General features: G+C 42.0%; 2 protein-coding genes across 5 annotated transcripts in view; one reads left to right on the plus strand and one right to left on the minus strand.

Moving 5' to 3' along the window:
* MGLL (monoglyceride lipase) overlaps positions 1-16,247 on the minus strand; it is a 107,529-nt gene extending 91,282 nt beyond the window's left edge. The window contains exons 1-2 of one of the 4 annotated variants that reach the window (XM_040590860.1): positions 16,156-16,247; positions 15,737-15,866 (exon numbers count right to left, since the gene is read on the minus strand). In XM_040590860.1, the coding sequence (XP_040446794.1) occupies positions 15,737-15,755 (19 nt within the window). In that variant the 5' untranslated portion in view covers positions 15,756-15,866; positions 16,156-16,247. Of the gene's footprint in view, positions 1-15,736; positions 15,867-15,958; positions 16,058-16,111 lie in introns of those variants that run through there. The other 3 variants (XM_040590861.1, XM_040590859.1, XM_040590863.1) reach the window with 3 other exon arrangements.
* The window catches only part of KBTBD12 (kelch repeat and BTB domain containing 12), a 35,125-nt gene that overhangs the window by 2,547 nt on the left and 14,984 nt on the right, over positions 1-17,594 (plus strand). The window contains exons 2-4 of the mRNA XM_040590866.1: positions 649-919; positions 4,034-4,184; positions 15,983-16,180. Coding sequence (XP_040446800.1) covers positions 649-919; positions 4,034-4,184; positions 15,983-16,180 — 620 coding nt within the window. The remainder of the gene's footprint in view (positions 1-648; positions 920-4,033; positions 4,185-15,982; positions 16,181-17,594) is intronic.

Consider the following 17,594-nt stretch of genomic DNA (forward strand, 5'->3'; position numbering starts at 1 on the left):
ACCCAAATCTCAACATTTTCCTAGGATACTCTTTTCTAGGTTATTAGCAGGGCAAAACAAATAAAGTAAATGACCGAAAGAGTCCAGTAAGACAGGGAAAACACACTTCTCTTTTGATGTTGATGATAGAGATTAAAGGATAATGACTGAGAACTTTAAATTCTCATTCTGTTTTTGCTCATACCTCTTTCAGATGCACCCATTTTAAAGAAAACCAGACATTTTCTGGATTAAAGATAAAATTTAAAAATGGTGACAGCATTTTCAAATACAGATACTAAAAATTTAAGGAAGTAAATCCATACTGAGGCAGATGAAGTGGCCTTGTTTTCAGCAGTGTTGAGCTCTTGCTCTTCCCACTAACTTCAGTGGAAATTATGATTGAGCAGCACATGTAGAAATAAGGTACTTCTTAACCTTAATTACGGTCAAATATCTTTGAAAGGATGCCTAGGCTTCCTCATACTAAAAATGCTTGGTCTTGCAAACATTGACCTCAATTTTATAACTTCTCTGTGAATGAGAAAGCTCCTCTTGTCGCTGTGCCCCTGTCTGAATAAACATTGACAATGAAGAGGGTAACGTTTCAAAACAAGCTGATGGGACCTCAGTGAACCAGAGCACTTACAACTTTGGATTTTCCTACAGATACCACCAGCAAGGAAACCAGTTTTGGCACTGCCTGTGCACCACTGAGCTCCGTGAACTCTACGCATTGGGCACTATCCATAACGATCTCTATGTAATAGGAGGGCAAATGAAAGTGAAAAATCAGTATCTGGTCACAAACTGTGTGGAGAAGTATTCCATGGAGCAAGGCACCTGGAGAAGCACGGCGCCTCTGCCAGTACCATTAGCCTGCCATATGGTGGTGACAGTGAAGAATAAGCTCTACGTGCTGGGTGGATGGACACCACAGGTCAAGAAACATGCTGGTTGTTTTGTTTGTGTACTAACAAGCAGTGTTGTGTAATTTTATGGCGCTTCTTGCGTAGGAAGAGTACATCAGTGATAACAAGAATGAATTGCTCACATTCCTCTGATTAAACATCTTTTGTAGAAAAACCAAACAGGGTAAAGAAGAAGAATATCCATCTTAAGGCATCCTCACTGTAAATACCAACTTCAGCAAGGGCAGTTCTTTCATAGGCATGTGCACAGTGAGCAAGAGTTTAAAATGCATCTCTGGTGTCAACATGGGTTCCAGCCTTTCTTTTCTTATTTACCATTCTCTTAATTTCTCTAGTTGTCAGTAAATAATGGTATTTGAATCATACAGGGGCCTTGTCTTCAAAAAGCGTGCACACAGGTGAATTTCAGACAGACTTATATACGAGATTTAAAGCTCACCTCAATATCTCAGGAAGCTTTCTTGGTTAATTAAAGTTCATTTATTTGATTCTCATTATATTATATTTTAAATGAAAAGTCAAAGCATTCTCTGGAAAACAGATTCCTTTAATCAATCCATTTATTTGTCTCAGTTGCCTTGCTCGGCCATGTAAAGCTTTAACAGGAATTTTCAGCAGGGCCACGGGTACCGTATTCAGTCGTACGGGGAATACACAGACCTCTGCTACAAGGAAGATGGATGTTAGGAACACTGCTTGCTCTCTCCAGCTGCTCCCAGTGCAAAATATCTTTTTTAAGAGCATAGCCCATTCTTATTTACTGCTTGATGCAGTTTAAATTTGAGCATTCAAGATAAAGCCCCACATTTACTTAACAATGAAGTAAAGCATCTGTAATCCTTATTGCCAACAGCAGTATGTTCAGGCTGTCATCACATCTCATTGGTTTGTGTTCTCTTGAAATAAATTACTGTTTAAAGCATTTAAAAGTGAGATGCATTCAGCAAACAAGATTTTCACCTCTTTGAATATCCTGAGTGCAGGGGTCCCCAAAGGAGACAACAGAAAGATCAGAGAGTATTTCTGATGCTGAAACAAGTGAGCAAGGTTACCTCACTATTTAAAGAATTAAACCATAAAAACACTTAATGTGGGAACAATCTGAAAAAACTTGAACTGAAAGAGATGTCATATAACAAAGACAGATGTTGAAGTCAGACAATCAGCTTTGTCTTTCTTAATAGTTCTCAGAACAGATTGTAAGAGGGAAAGGTGGCTTAGAAGCACAAGTCAGGAATACCGAGCCTAGAATGGTTTTAAAAAAAATACAGGAACCTCAAAAACACCTGAAGTGCATACCTGCTGACCAGTACTATCAGTAACAACACATGGGGGTCTGAGTTTATATATAAATAGGCTTGAGATGAGCAGATGAAAGTAATTGATTAAAACCCATAGTTTTGTAAGATTAGGGCGTACCTGAACAGATCAGAACAAATCGGCTAAAGCTCTCCGAAAAGTGGTTCAAGACCGGCACTGCAGAGTGCTGAATTCTTCTGGTGCCATGTATCTCCCACGCTCACCTGTCAGATGTAGTGACCGCACGCGTGGGGCTACCACAGCTGCACAGTGAAAGCAAATTAGTTCTTCCAGCCAGGAGCTGTCCCCATGCTCCAAGAGCACTGAATGTTCTGTCAATCCTGAACAAATGCTAACGACGCAGCATTGATAGACTGTCATAAATGCATGTGTCCGTTACAGGACAGAGATAAATACATGTTCCCTTCCCACTCGGGCTTTGCAATTGAAACAAGACAAGACAAAGTCAAGCCAGGACATAAAATGACAGCTTAGGAGGGCGAGGGCGCAACTCACAGCAGCATTGCTCTGGCTCAGTGTTGGTCTGGCCTCGCTGACGCCAGAGGAGTTAAAAACCTAAGCTACTCCAGCCCTGGTGACTGGGGGCCCTTAAGATGGAAGAAAGTGCTTGGTGAGGCTGAGAGAGGAAGGTTTCAGACCCCGAGACAGGGAGCAGGGCTGCTGGATGTTATGTTTTCTGTACATAAAGAGCACAGGGTGCGCTGTGAGGTGAACGTTACCACAAAAATGATGTGAATTTACAGCATGTCAGAAGGTTCCTGCTCCTAAGTATATGCTTACTCTGTGCTGAAAATACACAGCTTACCCCTCTTTCAGGGAATAAGTTAGTGTTTCACGCTTACCATGGAGGAAGAGCGTGCCCCTGGGCCCTCACAGGGAGTAACCATGGGGCTATACATTTACTTTCTACTTTGCCTCCTACTATCTTGTCTGTGACATTAATGTTGGAAAGGCCTTTTGGCAAAGAAAAATAACAAGCAAAGCAAGAGCACATATAACACCAACACAAGCAAGCAAAGTGGTTCTCTCCTTCTCACTCTCTATGTGAAACCTTTCATCCCAAAATATTTCAGGATCCTCCCCCCACAGCCTACTGCTTACATTCAAGGGTGTCGTACCCAGAAAACATAATCTGAATTCCCTGCATCATATGAGACAGGCAGAGAAAGGGGAAGATTAGAGAGAACAAGAGGAGTAGGAGTGAGTATAAAAAGAATATTATGGCAGCAAAGATATAGCGGGGGATTAGGAGCTTATTATGAAAACTATTGAAGTTACAGCAGTTAAACAACATTATGCTGGTTAGGCTGACTAAATAAGCGTGCAAATGACTTCAGAATAAGTTATGGATATATACAGGCCTGAGAAAGGCCAGCAAAGTACCTCCCTGAAACTCATGGTACAGTCTAAGTAACAGTGGGAATAGATTTCAACCTTCAGCAGGAAGAAAAAAATGTCAGAGAGATTGGTTTTCCCTCTATTATTATTAGGACTTTACAGCAGCCTTGTGAAAAAGGCACATTCTGCCAGAGCCAGGCCCGTGAGTATATTGTTATTACCCAAATCCTCAGCTTTATAGCTGCAGAATATAGATGCCCCCTTATTCCTTTGCCTTTACATTGTACTCCCAGCCACAAGTCATGGGTGCTGCTAAACCCTAGTGAGCATGAATCACTTTGCAGCTATAATTGATGTGTTTATGTTATTTATCTGCTGAGCTGTCTGCTGTGATTAATTACATGCAGGCGTGTGCAGAGGGCTCCAAATGTTGTATTATTATATGGCTGTCATATTTCATACAGACGGATCTGCCTGACGATGAGCCGGATCGATTAAGTAACAGAACGTTTCGGTACGACCCAGGCCAAGACAAATGGACAGAAGGTGCGCCAATGAAGTACTCCAAATACCGCTTCAGCACAGCTGTAGTCAACAGCGAGATTTATGTCTTGGGTAAGAGGAAACAGATTTTTAACAGATAGTACCATGACTTTTTCTTCTTTCCAGCAATTTGCCTCTGTGAAGTGAAATATCTCACCCTTTGCTATGTACTGTAGGACAAAGTATGTTGGACTAAATGGATAGCATTTTGCTAGGGTTGTTTTTCCCCCACATCATTTCTTCCTTCCTTATGTAGACCAAATTAAGTGGGTGTTCAGTGTTGTGGATTAATGTAACAAAGATACTTCGCTTTTTGAAACTACTTTTCTTTGGAGTACCAGTGTGTTCTATAAATATTAATGAGTTTTAAAAGGTGGGTAGGGAAGCCTTGTTAGCACCGTTTCACAGGTGAGCAGTGAAAAGCTAAGGAATATACCCAGCAACATAAAGGAATGGCACAGGGAAAAAGAATTTGGATCTCCCAGTCAAAATGAACATTATTTGTGGGTTCTGATAAAATTCAATGAATCATTCTCCTCCACCCACCTCAACGCATTGCATTTTTTGGAAAATCTAAATATTTCGTTTTGTCATTTTTTGATTGAATCTTTTCAATTTTTTGTTTCAAAACAGTATTTTGGTCGGAAGTTTTAAGTGTTGTGTGAAAAAGTTCAATAATCTACCCCAGAAACTTTTGTCCCAAAATGATCCCCATCCCTATCCCCCATTCTGCAGTTCATCCGTAACATGACTCTTTTCCCAAAGGGCTTCATGGCCTCGTCCCAACCTCCATCCAAGCCAACATAAGGAAAAACATCTGTTTCTGAACACTAGCAAACACCTCAGAAGGTGGCAAGCAAGGGATTTTTCTGAAGAGAAGATGATGATGTAAGGTAGGGAAAGGCAGATGGATAAGAAGGGCATTGCAGGCATTGGGAATGATATGGGGAAGAAGTTGAAAGGGGCATTTTGGAAGGGGAATAGGAGCCAGAATGTTGTCTAAGTGATGGGGAGAGGGATTATAGATAGGCGTATGACTGGAAAGTTCTTGAAGAAGTGGGAAAAAAGTTCCTATAGTCAATTCCTCCACAGGCGGGCTATGAGTGTTGTTATTCATGCCCTTCCGTGCTCCTGTGCCCTGTGGGCAGCATCGGACATGAAGAAGGCAGCAATTACATCAGGATTTTTCAATCCCTTCTGCTTCAAACTACTCCGGCGTACAAGCTTATCAAAGTGAACACAATAAATATGGCCTTACCAGCTTAATACACCTCCTGTATAAGGGAAGTTCTGGGTTTGTCTGGGTTGTTATATACCATGGATAAAGGAGAGTTTGTTTCTGGCATGTAATACAGAAAGCGTTTTGCAGTGGGTGTCTTTAATAAAGGTGTCTTTGAAGTAGAAGGGGAAAATGGCTTTAAATGCTGCATTTGGCTTCTTTTAGAGAAACTTCTTCCTCTGAAGTGGCTTGAGACAGGCCCATAGGTGCAACCAGGAGAAAGAAGCCCGCATGGAAAATAGAGTTTTGCAAACAGAAAACCATTTCGTTATTGTCAAAGGTTAGTGATAGAGAGCGTCAGTATGCTGTTAAATAATGAGAGTGTTGGCTGCCCAGGTTCAAAGGTGCTTCAAAAATGTGGGACCTCTATCCTTTGTAAAAGGCTAAATATATATATAATTTTATATACTGACACTGATGCTGTAAGGGGGCAGCAGAAGCAGCTGTAATCGTTGGGAAGAGCAAGGCTGTATTCACGTGTTTCAGTAAGAAGTGCTCTGAGATTGAGACCACGAATGCTGTGATGACACAAGAGAGTCAGGCCGACAAAAAAGAGGCCGCCTTGGGATGCATGTGATGAAACAAATTGACAGTCTTCTTCACAGCAAGCCTGACACTGAGACAAGGAAAAGGACTGGCTAATAAGGAAAACTGCATCCATTTTCTTCCCTCAAAATCTCACAAAGCAAGAAACATATCTGAGTCGTTACAATAATGAAATGTACAGATTGAACACAAAGCACAGTATTAAATCTGAAAAGTGCCTGTTTAAATGGCACTGAGGAAAGTTCATGGTCTCACAGACCTTCACATAAAAAAATAGAAAGTATAGTTTTATTACGTATAGCTGCCAGTGCTGCAGTATTTATTCATGGAGCTGAATATTGACTTGAATTCCTTCTTACGTGCTAGCCAGTATCAATATTTTTTTTAATTATTATTTCAGTTTTTGGTCAGAAAATATTTGCTAACAATCAGACTGGTGCATGGGCCAGAACAGGCTCGTGTTCTGTCTCCACCACTTTGTTGGTTCACACACCTTCCCATGAGCAGCCCTTATTCCAGAAGTCCTAAGGGAACCAACACAATCCTGAGATTAACAATTTGCCACTAAATGTAATTAAATTTATGTAAAGGCAGTGTTTCTTCTCAGTTTTGACAGTGTAAATCTGGGGTAATTTCACTGTAATGAACAAACTTGCTTGTGATTTCTACCAAAGGTAACTAAGCTCACACGCTGCTCCGGGGAGCAGATTTTTGAGACTGTGCAATTTTTACCATTGCACTTCTGAGTCTGCCTCTGTTCTGATGTTACACCTCTACTCAAGGTGTAACTGCAGCAAGTGTGGACGCGAATGAGTTACCACCAGGTAGGACGAATATCGATTGCAGAGAAGGCATTTTGACCTAGGTCTGGACTGCTTTCGCAAACTCCTGATTGCCTGTTTTCACAAACCTTGCAAGGACTTCAATGTCTATAAATCTGTAAAATTTGGTTGAAACTGGCCAACAGGTGCAGAAGCTATGAAAGGCAGACAAAATAATGTAAACGCAGATACAGAACACATATGTAGTGAGAGTAATTGCATAAGTCTTGTTTCCTTAGGAAATGAAATAATATGAGGACTAATTTTTTAATTGGAAGACAAACCTGACACTAAGCCAAAAATGATTTGTCAACAAATTCTACCTTTGAATATGATGGTTTAAATCAACCTTTAACAGTATAGGTGGAATGAAGATTTAGCTGTTAAAATTGAGAAGACAATGTAATTGGTAAGTGTTAACCATCCCAGTCTGAAATCTCTGTGGAAGAGATTAAAGCATTTTCCAAGACCTCTCGAAATGATGAAGCAATTTCCAGATGAATTCTGTTTGGCAACAGTGATACAGTCACTGATATTGGCATTTTATTCTGCTGATATCACACATGGCCCCATCTCCAGCTGTAAATGTGCATTCGCCAACTGTAATTAAAACCTCACAGAGAAAAGCTACATTCCACAGTTTATTCCTGGTGAGAAGTTGTTGTTACCTTGGGAGTTCTCAGGCTGTGGAGCTGCGAGGTGGGTCCGGTTTTCCTTTGGGAACAATTGCGATGGCAACCCTGGCTGGATGAACGGGCAATTCATGGCATGGAAAGGAAAGCAGTGAAAGTGTTCGTAACCTGGCTGATGCCGTACTTGATCACGCAGATGACATTCAGGAGAGAAGAGGAATGGAAAGAGCAGAGGTTGATGGTGACAGACCAAGGAATAGCAACTGTCACAAGGATGGTAAAACCACTGCAGGGTCTCCAAAGCTGTCGATCCCTTGCACATCACCCCGCTTCATAAGGAATGCTGGGCACTCTGGGAGCCTAGAAAGATGCTGTCAAGGGCAATTTGTGCAAAAAGACACAGTCTGAAGAGGATCACAGCTCATAGGTTGTCCTCATGTCGTGACCTCAGGGATGTCTATGCTCAGGCATAATGACTAAGCTTTTGTGCTACAGATGAGAGAGACCTTTGTGGAGTCTCTGCCATTGCCATTTGTACCCTCCTCACTCCAGATGGGGGTTCCCCGTGGCGTGCGCAGGAACTGAACATCTAACAGGCTCCTGTTTGGCCTCACTCATGGGACACTCAGTGAAGGGGCGATTCAGAAGCGTGCTGAACAGCATTGCTTGGATTTCCACAAGCATCACCCGCTTCTTAGGTCATACTTGCTCTTTGTGTGGCACATGGCTCCATGGGCATCCTGCAGCCTGCACCCAGCTAAGAAGACCCACTGTGGGCTTCTGGGGGCAGAGGAAGGAGAGGGAGGGAGGCAAGGTGGAAATAGGTACATGCAAGATACCTTCTGTATGCCACGAGGACCAAACCCCTCTTCCAGAAATAAAAACATGAAATATAGAAATGTATAGTTCTAGCTGGGTGCATAAGGTAACGTTGCAGAGAGATGAGACTCCTTTCAAGCAGCTTTTGAAAACAAAGTCCTTAAATGAAGTAAATTTGGCAGCTCTTCCAGGCAGGATCTCTGCCTTCCTGTACAGTTCATATAGGTGTCAGCACGTTCAGGATTAGGTGAGACTCTAGAGCATAAATGAAGAATCACTGCAGAGAAAGTTGATCCTCTCTAATGTCTCTGATGTGTGAATGCAATTTCTATCATAAATATGAAGCAAAAAGCATAGATGGAGCGCTAGCTTTGAACAAGATGCAGTAGCAGACTTTTTTTTTGCTCTAATCCCTGTAGGTGTAAATCTGTAGTAAATGGTCTGCTGATCTCAACAGTGTTGTGTCGGATGCATTTTGTTCTAACCCAGATCAAAATCTAATGCTTAGCCTTTGAAGTGTTAATTTCTGAAAAGTCCTGTTGGCACAGAATGGAGAGTACATAGTCACTGTCCAAAAACTCTTCCCAGCCTAATTGCCAGCTCCAGCCTGTAAAACCCTAATGACTTAAATGGAGTTATTTTAGAGTCACACTGATGGAAGGAAAATAAGAAATAGATTAGAGTTTTGGGTCTGAGTAATAGCATTGTTCAGGAACCTGTACTGTGTTTCTTAATCAGCAATCCTGCGATATAATTGTCTGTTTGTTGTGTAATGTTCCTAGAGAATCTTATGCTATTTATACAGTGTACATAATCCTCATAAGTAAATGAACAGCATTTCCTAAGGCTCAAAATCCTTTCTCCTATTCATCCCATTTGACTGGTCTTAGCTCTTTCTCTCCATATTTTCCCAGGAACATAACTATATTCGTTGGAAAGCCCAAGAAAGAGCAGTATTGTGTTCTTAATGACAGAGGCAATTGAGACACTTTTGGAAGAAAACCAGATGGGAGGGCTCTATTTAAGGTCATGCATTTTAATCTCTTGCTTAAAAAACTATCCTTTCCAGCTAAGTCTCTGAAAACTTATTACAGCCAACATACAAATTAGGAAAATTTATCCAGATGAATCCATTTGAATGCCATATTCATTAGCTTATGTTAAAACACATTCAGCAGAACTACTGTCTCTGAAATACAGGTCACTGGTAAAAAATGTTGTATCACCATGACAGCTTTAACCATGTGTTGCTTTTAAGTTATATAATTCCTGCTTTATAAATAAGAACATATAGAAGGACTTAAATGAGAAATCCTATTAGGGAAGATTTAGGAACCAAAGAATTTTTGTTTATCCTCCTTAGCTTGGCATCCCACCTCTTACAGCTTGGGGTTTTCCCCCTGAGTTCCTGCTGAGAGCTTCTCTTAAAAGTGTTAAGCAGTTAAATGAGGCTCAATTAAATATTGAATGTCTTGATCATAAAATTTGAGTATGTACTTTGGGGTCTCTCTGGAAAGGAAAGCTGGAGGGGCTGGAAGGAGACATTTTAGCTTTCATGCTTGAATATTAACTGTGCATTTGAATAACACATTCTTCTAAAATAAACATGTCTGTTTATAAATAGGCTTCATACTTCCAACAAGCAGCAGCTTATGGGCCTGATTCTGCTCTGTTATACCTGTGCACAGCCTCCGTAGTGCCTATGTGCAGGGAGGAACAAAAAAAGGCAAAAATTTGGTCTGATAGATCAGATAAGAAACGCTTTCCACTCACTTAAGGATTATCAAAGGAAATGAGAAAAAGGCATTAGAGGACAAAAGAGGCTGGAACTGGTGTTGACCACGTTTAGGAAGACAATCTGTTTTTTCAGCCCTGCTTCTAATCAATCGTTCGCCCTCGTGTCTTCTACAAGCTGCATTACCTCATCTGCTGTGCTCTGTGTTAGTAAAGATTGACAGTGCTTCTCGGTTTCATCTTTGGAAGTGCCTGCCGGGGCTAGTTTTATTGCTCCCTTATTTCTCTGAGAAACCTGCTCTGCAGCCCTACTTTGCAGCGAGTGAGAGCGCAGCGTAAGCCCTGAGACTCTCAGCTTGAGTGCCGTTAAAGAATAATGAAGGGAAATGTTACATAAGAGAGTAGCGCTATTAAATCCATCGTGCATTCCAGAGATCAATTTAACAGTGAATTATTTCACGGGAAGCAAAACTTAGAGTTCACTTGCTTGTTGGAGAATTACTCCTTTTTTCTTTCACCCATTTCCCAGGTTCCTTTGATAAAAATTCAAAGAGGCGCTAATAAGAATACATGTTGCTTGGAATTGTGATCTGAGGACTGAATTATATGATAAAGATTTACAGTGTCAGTGCCCTGAGGGCTCTAGTAGGTCTTGATCATCCTGACCAGCATCACCTGGGGCCTCCACCCACCCCCTCTGCCCATAGGTTCAGGAGCATCATTTAAACATAGGCCTAGGGGGTGGTCAGCCCTTTTTGATCTCCTTGTCTTTGCCTGATGATGGGTGGTCGGACCTTCTGCAACTGCCTGCCTCTCTCTGTGGAGCTGTGCCCTGTTGGTGAGCTCATTACCTGTGTCACCTTCCCTTTGGAAGCAGGTCTGCTCTTGTTGTTCCCTGATATATTGCCCTGGCTGAAAAGCTGTAGCTCATGTCTAATTTCAGATGTGTTAGCAGTGGAACCAAATTAAACAGTGTGAAGTCTGATATTCAGAGCTCCCCATCACCCTGCCACTCTCAATAAGCTCTTTTCAGTCTTATTTAGACCACCAACCAACCGGTAGGTGTCATCTTGGTCAGCCATCCTGTATATGCAATAAGCAATCTAGACTTGGATCTGGGTGGCTGTCCTGGGGGCAAAAAACCCATAATTGTTCATGTTGGATTCAGCTGTGCAAGAGGTCAGTGTGGGTGAGACTTGGAAGTGCTACTGCTCTGCACCAGTGCCTGCATTTACAGCTGTCAGCAACAGGGCTGAAGTCCCTGGGCGCACGTAGGTAGGAATGTTCCTTACCTCTTCCAACTCAACTGCATGTCAGTCTCGCTTCTATAGAAATACACAGAAATATCTAAGGCACTTATTTCCTTTGCACCTGCTGAACTAATTGTCACCAGTGACTCTTTACCGCTTCTCCACCGTTACAGGCGTTCCCCCTCCGGTGCTGGCAGGGTGTTCTGTTATTAGAACTGATGTGACTCAAATTGCGTTCGGTCCTCTCAGATGAGCATGGGCTAAGGGGGAGGCAGCTGACCTCAGCCACAGCAATATTGCCTTGAGCCGGCTACGGGCAGTGCGTGTGTATAGCAAGGCACAGAACTGCGCCTCATCGGAATTCTGAAGATGTGCTAATCACGTCACCTACCCTGCGTTGCCTTCTTGCATCAAAGGCTTGTCTTCCCTATCTTGATTTCTTGATAAAGATCATGTATTTTATTTATATATTTATTTTTCTAATGGAGCTTCATGTTAAATTTAAAGTCCATTAGAAGCGCTGCTTACAGAGTGCCCTTGAAAGTATGTTTGATTGCAGAATCATCCAAGCGTGATATGGAAAGCTCTCAAGCATTAATGGGTTTGGGAACACAAAGGTGTCTTCCCTGGCTTTTTTAGTCCTTCAGTGGCATCTGGAATATCTCCTAGGGAAAGTGCATAATGTAAAAAGCCTAAAGTGTTGAAAGGGTGTATTTGTAACAGGCGGGGGCAGGGGAAGACTGAGTTCTGGGGTTCGATCCTTTTGTGTGATGAATGTGAAAATGACAGAAATGTTCAAAACTCCCAGTGAGAAATCCACCTCCCCCTGCACAAAGGACATATAATTGGGCTTTATGCAGAGAACTAAGCCACGTGCTGTTGAGTTCACCTGCTGTTTGTGACGAGATAGGGGAGTGTGGCTTCATTAGAAGCACCTTCCCCAGCATCCATTCCACACCGTGGGCATGGAAATAGCAGTTTCTTCCCTTTGCACAACTGCTGGGGCTCCCAGGGGGCTGTGACCACAGCACGTGTGTTTTAACGACCCCATCTACAGTTCTGGGTGGTTTAAGGTACAATCACAGGTACAGATGCAGGCATTGCTGGTGTGTCACTTGGCACAGCCTCCTGAAAATGACCTAAAAAACCCCTCTGCCCCCTCTACTGCACTCTGCCTTGCCCTCTAGAAAGTCTACGCGTTTTATGTAGAGGCTCCTGCCGCAGCAAAGCATGCACTCAGTTGTTCAGCTGCTCTACCCACAGAACATCAAATAAAGACAATCTTCACGGTCTTAACTGTAATTCTGTATGTCTCCACTCGTACTCTTAATGGTTTCTTAAATCTGAGTGAGGAAGCCAGTGGGACAGGGTCACCTGGAGCCACGAGTGACAGAGCACAAAGCAGCCTGAGTTGTTTGACACTGCAAGTTTCTCTCTTTCTGCCAATTTGAAGTCTTGCATGGTATACACATTGTAGATGATGGATAGTCCGGTTAACGTGAGATGCCTCCACTTGGTTGCAGATGTGAATTGATTTAAATTTGAGATTTTTTTTTTTTTTTTTTTCCTGGTTTGTGTATTCAGTCCTTTAGGAAGAGGCCTGAGACATCAGTCTCCATAGTGGAAAATAAGTATTGTCTTACAGGAGTATTTCTCAACTACTGCATCTGGGAGCACAGCAAAGCAGTGCTGGTAGAGTCTAATATTCTCAGATTCCTTTGTTGGCAATACTTCAGTGTAAGCATTGATTTAGAAGAGGAGATTGAAATTCTTGATTTCTTGTTTTTCAGAATACTGTTTTTCTAAGCTTGAAAATCAAACTTTACTCCCCTCCGATTTTTTTCTTCTTACTTGCTATTTGCTGAGAATTTAGCTTTGTTCTTGTTGTAAATTGGACATGAAATTGGATTTATCTGAAATGACTGTGGAGGACATAAATAGAACAGAGATATTTTGTACCTTCAGGACTGTCTCTGGTAATGACAAGATTAAAGGAGGTTAAACTGAAGTTACTTAAGCTATCCAATGAAGATTTCGTAAATGCTTGAAAATGTGGTAGCTCTTAAACTCTTGAAAAGATGTTCCAATAGGTCACGAAAAATTACTTTTCTAATAACCATGCAGAAAAAAGTGGTGGTGGGTCCCCTGCATTGGCAGCTGGATGTCTTCATTAATTGGTAACGGTTGTGAATTCTTTGCAAAAGGTCACTGACTGCTGTATCATTTTTGTACCTAATTATTTATGTTCTTTCTGAAGTTATCATGCCCCACAGTTACTCAGTTTAGAAAATGACAATAAAAACATGCTAAGAAATAAACAGCAGTTACTCTTCTAGAAGAGTTCTGGGGGCATTTTGTCCGCTGCCCTGCCTTGAAATATTAAGGCAATCAGCAAAGCTATTGTAGTTTGACTCTGACGTGCCACATGCGTTCCCCAGCGGGTACCATTCATTCCTCTGCTTGAACAAACCCTCTTTCATTCTTCATATGGAAACTTTTCTTATGGGTGAGTGCATATTCTTCAGTGGGGTACAGTAACACGTGCACTAATTTAAAAAAAAAGGTAGCTTGATAACCAGCAGCAGTCTGTCTTTGGCACCACAAAGCTGTCTTTTGAACTCATCAAATTAGTCTGTGGGGAGCTTTAATATTACTGGCTCCCAGTTAAAACTGCCTTGGGTATCTCTGTGTTAGACTGCACACTGTAGACCGTACCCTGGTAGCAAATTGTCTTGCATACCATACTCTGTGATTCCACCAAAGGATGCTGTAGAATCAGAAAGACTATGTGATAAGCAATCAATTAAATATCCTTATCAATTAAATTTTTTTTATTAGCCCTTAAACTTTTTCTTTACAAATGTAGGGAAATAGCATGCTGTTCTTAGAATGGCACCTGTCTTATAAGCCATTAAGGAGCAGGGGAGAACACTGCACAGAAGATAATGCTCCTGGCATAAAAAACAATACCATAAGTAAATGTTTGAACTCTGCAATTTATTCTTGTTTCTAAATAGTCCTAAGGAATAGCTCAGTGAGGCTCCATTGTGAGAAAGGCTCAGCATGGTGATGCATACAACTCCCTTTTTGGCATGGAAATAATTAGCAAGATTCCATGACCACAATTACTCCCTACCTCAGTTCTCTTAGGTGAATCAAGCCTCAGAGGAGGAGCCTATCAAAGCAAACGCTGCTCGGTTGGGGTTGTTAAGATGGGAAAGAAAAGATTTGGATGCTAGCCTTCTTTAGGTACACACAAACTGCTAGGACCTTGCTGGTAGGTATTAGGGCAAGGAAAGATTTGCTGTGCATGGAAAAGGAGCTGATAACCAAGCCCCGTTAAGCTTTTCAAATTCAAATATTGAACGAAATCAAAAGCTGCTAACTTCGGCTGGAGGAAAACTTCCTGCTGATGATAATGGTCCCTGAATTAGGTTCTGATTTTGCTGCCCTGATGCAAGGATAACTGATGTGTTATCTTTACCTGACCCTAAACTACAGATAGGAATACAGCGGTAGCAAATCTGGAGCCCCGTCGTCCCCATTTACATGTAGTTGCTCTTGCAACTACCCTTAGAGAATGTGCAAAGCGTTGAAAAAATAACACAGTCCATATTAAGAGGCAGACGGGAAATCATATGCAAGTAAAACTTTGAGCACTAGGGGCAATATATTCATTTCTCTGACAGACCAGCTTAATAATAGCACTAGGGGCCATATATTTTAAAAGCAGCTGCACCAGCCTTGCACAGGTTATGCTTGCAGTCCCGTCCCTTTGCGTATGCAAGGGCACAATTACATGCCATACAATGCATTTTGGATTTGCACAACTGAGCAGTCCTACGCATGTATCTGGAAAGCTAGCCTTCACGTGGAAATTGCTTGCATATTGCGGTCATTTTATATTTAAAAGTGGTCACATACACACACATGCACAAAAGAACTGCTTCAGCATGCCATCAGTGCTCATTACAGGGTATTGTGTCCATTGGCACAGATGGAAAACCTGTGAGGGTACGTCAGCATATTAATTTTCAAGAACCAAAGGCTGTGAATTCAAAATCGGGGTTTGATCACTGGAAAGGATTTGAAAAGGCAGTGTTTACACTGTGATTTCAGTGTGCAGTGTTTCCAGTGCACACTGAGATGTCAGGTATGTCTGCAGCCTGTTGCACTATGTCCAGCAAATGAAAACTGGGGTCTGTTTCAGTCCTGCACACTGACCTAAAGCATCCTGACTAATCCTTCAGCAATAGGGTTTGTCACAAATAACTCATTTGGCACTCCTGCGTTTTGGATGGATTTGTTAATAAGTTGGTTTCTTTTAAGAAACGGGTGGGTATAATCTTTTTCTTTTATTGAAGACAACTAACCAACAAATCCAAATGATCATTCGTTAACACGGTGAGGGTCAAATCCGCTAGCAGTAGTTGGAAAATAGTTCTTGATCCATGGCAACTTAATGATAAAGCAATTTTTCCAGCACACAGAACAAGTAATTATGACAATTTCTACTATATAGGCAGAAAACAAAAGAAAATACCTTTGCATTTCAAGGACATATTGCTTGTCCTTCCTTTGATGCAAGACTTCAGAAAGGATCTTGCTTCGATGTCTGTAGATAACGTGCAGCAGCGTCTGCTTTCGGTTTACTTTCTAACAAACTTCTAGAGCTGTAAAATGGAAAATAGAGGAAGATGAGGACAGATAAACAAAAAACAATGCAGCCAGCAACGTATTTTTCGGCAGAACCTGGGATGGCTACATTTAACCTATGTATCTTTCGCAGGAGGAATTGGGTGCCTTGGCCGTGACAGAGGACAGACACGGAAATGTCTTGATGCGGTGGAGATCTATAACCCTGATGGCGACTTTTGGCGGGATGGCCCTCCCATGCCTTCTCCCCTCCTCTCCTTACGAACAAACTCCACCAGCGCAGGCTCTGTGGAAGGGAAGCTGTACCTCTGTGGAGGATTTCGTGGAGCAGGTACTAAACTGAATCTGACATTCCCTACGTAGCCGAAATCGGTTTCACTGTGCACAGGCTGACCTGCTGACCAACCACCCCGATCAGGTGGCACTGGCATGCCCTGGAACCACAGGGCTGATTCAGCCCTTTGGACTGCCAGCTCCTAATGTCAATATGAAATGTGTTCTGTTTGCCCTTTGCTTTTTTCCTTAACGAAACATGAAAAATTAAGGATGTTTCCGATCTGTGCTAAGCCTGCCCAAATCTACAGCCTCCGTAGAATTTTTCAGGATTTATTTCCAGAGTTACTGGGATCAGGAGCTGAATGTGTTATGGACATTAAAGAACTCGGGCATATTTGTTTAAGATTAAGGCACTATCTATCTGTCCTTAGCCAAGCTATCTGGCTCTGCCTGTTTACTTATATGCATTTCATAATCATTGTTGAAAAAGCTTGTGTGTTTAATGAGTACTCTAGGTAGTGAACGGAGATACAAAGAGACTAAAATTCCAGATCTGGTGATTTTAAGTAATCCTGGGCCCCTTTCTTTTAAGTTGTCTTCCTTCAAACTGTGCTTAGCTCTATCTAAATCTCCAATACTGCTAACCATTTTTTTTTTTTTCATTATAAATGCAAGGACTCTCAAAACATGCACACTTAAACTCTTCTGCTACGTACAGCTGCTACCCCAATTTCCTTTCTAGGAGAAAGTAGTAATACAGATGCATTACCCACCGCGGATCAATGCCATGCCAGGCTCACTGCTGCCCAGGAACGGGCACGTGGTGTCCCTGGGTGAGGTGTCCTTCCCCTTACACTGACTCCAGTTGCATTGACTTTTACTTGTATAACAAACCCTAAACCTAAAGGTGCCGTTGGCTTAGAACAATGATTTTCACCAGCTCGTTCACCACTTGCCTTCTCCTCCCTCCATTTGCTACTGTTTGACAAAGCTGCTTCCTGAGAACCGTTGTACAACAGCTCCCCAACAGGCATGTTCTCGTGTCATCTGTGATGGAAGTTCTGTGACCTCAGAGCAATTATGGTTATGATACACCACTGTGTTTCCATAGCAGACACTGGGCCGTGGTATTTGTCTTTTTTACAGTGGTATTACGGAAAAGCCTAGAGGTCGTGGGTACAAATCTCAAAAGGCTGATCATGGGAAGTAGTTGAGTCACCACCCCTGGAGGCAGCTAAGAGACATGTAGATGTGGTGGGCTTGGCAGTGCTGCGTTAATGGTTGGGCTCAATGATCTTAAAGGTCTTTTCCATCCTAAATGATTCTATGATCATTTGCACTGGCAAATGAAGTAATTTCATTCAAGGTGACTAACAGATTAGTACGAGATTTTCTGAATAAGGTAGCTTCAGAGCCATAAAATCATTCTTTGTACAATACCACTATGTTCTGTCACTGAGTCATGCATA

Source organism: Falco naumanni, chromosome 4, assembly GCF_017639655.2.
Source record: "Falco naumanni isolate bFalNau1 chromosome 4, bFalNau1.pat, whole genome shotgun sequence".
Lineage (NCBI taxonomy): Eukaryota > Metazoa > Chordata > Aves > Falconiformes > Falconidae > Falco > Falco naumanni.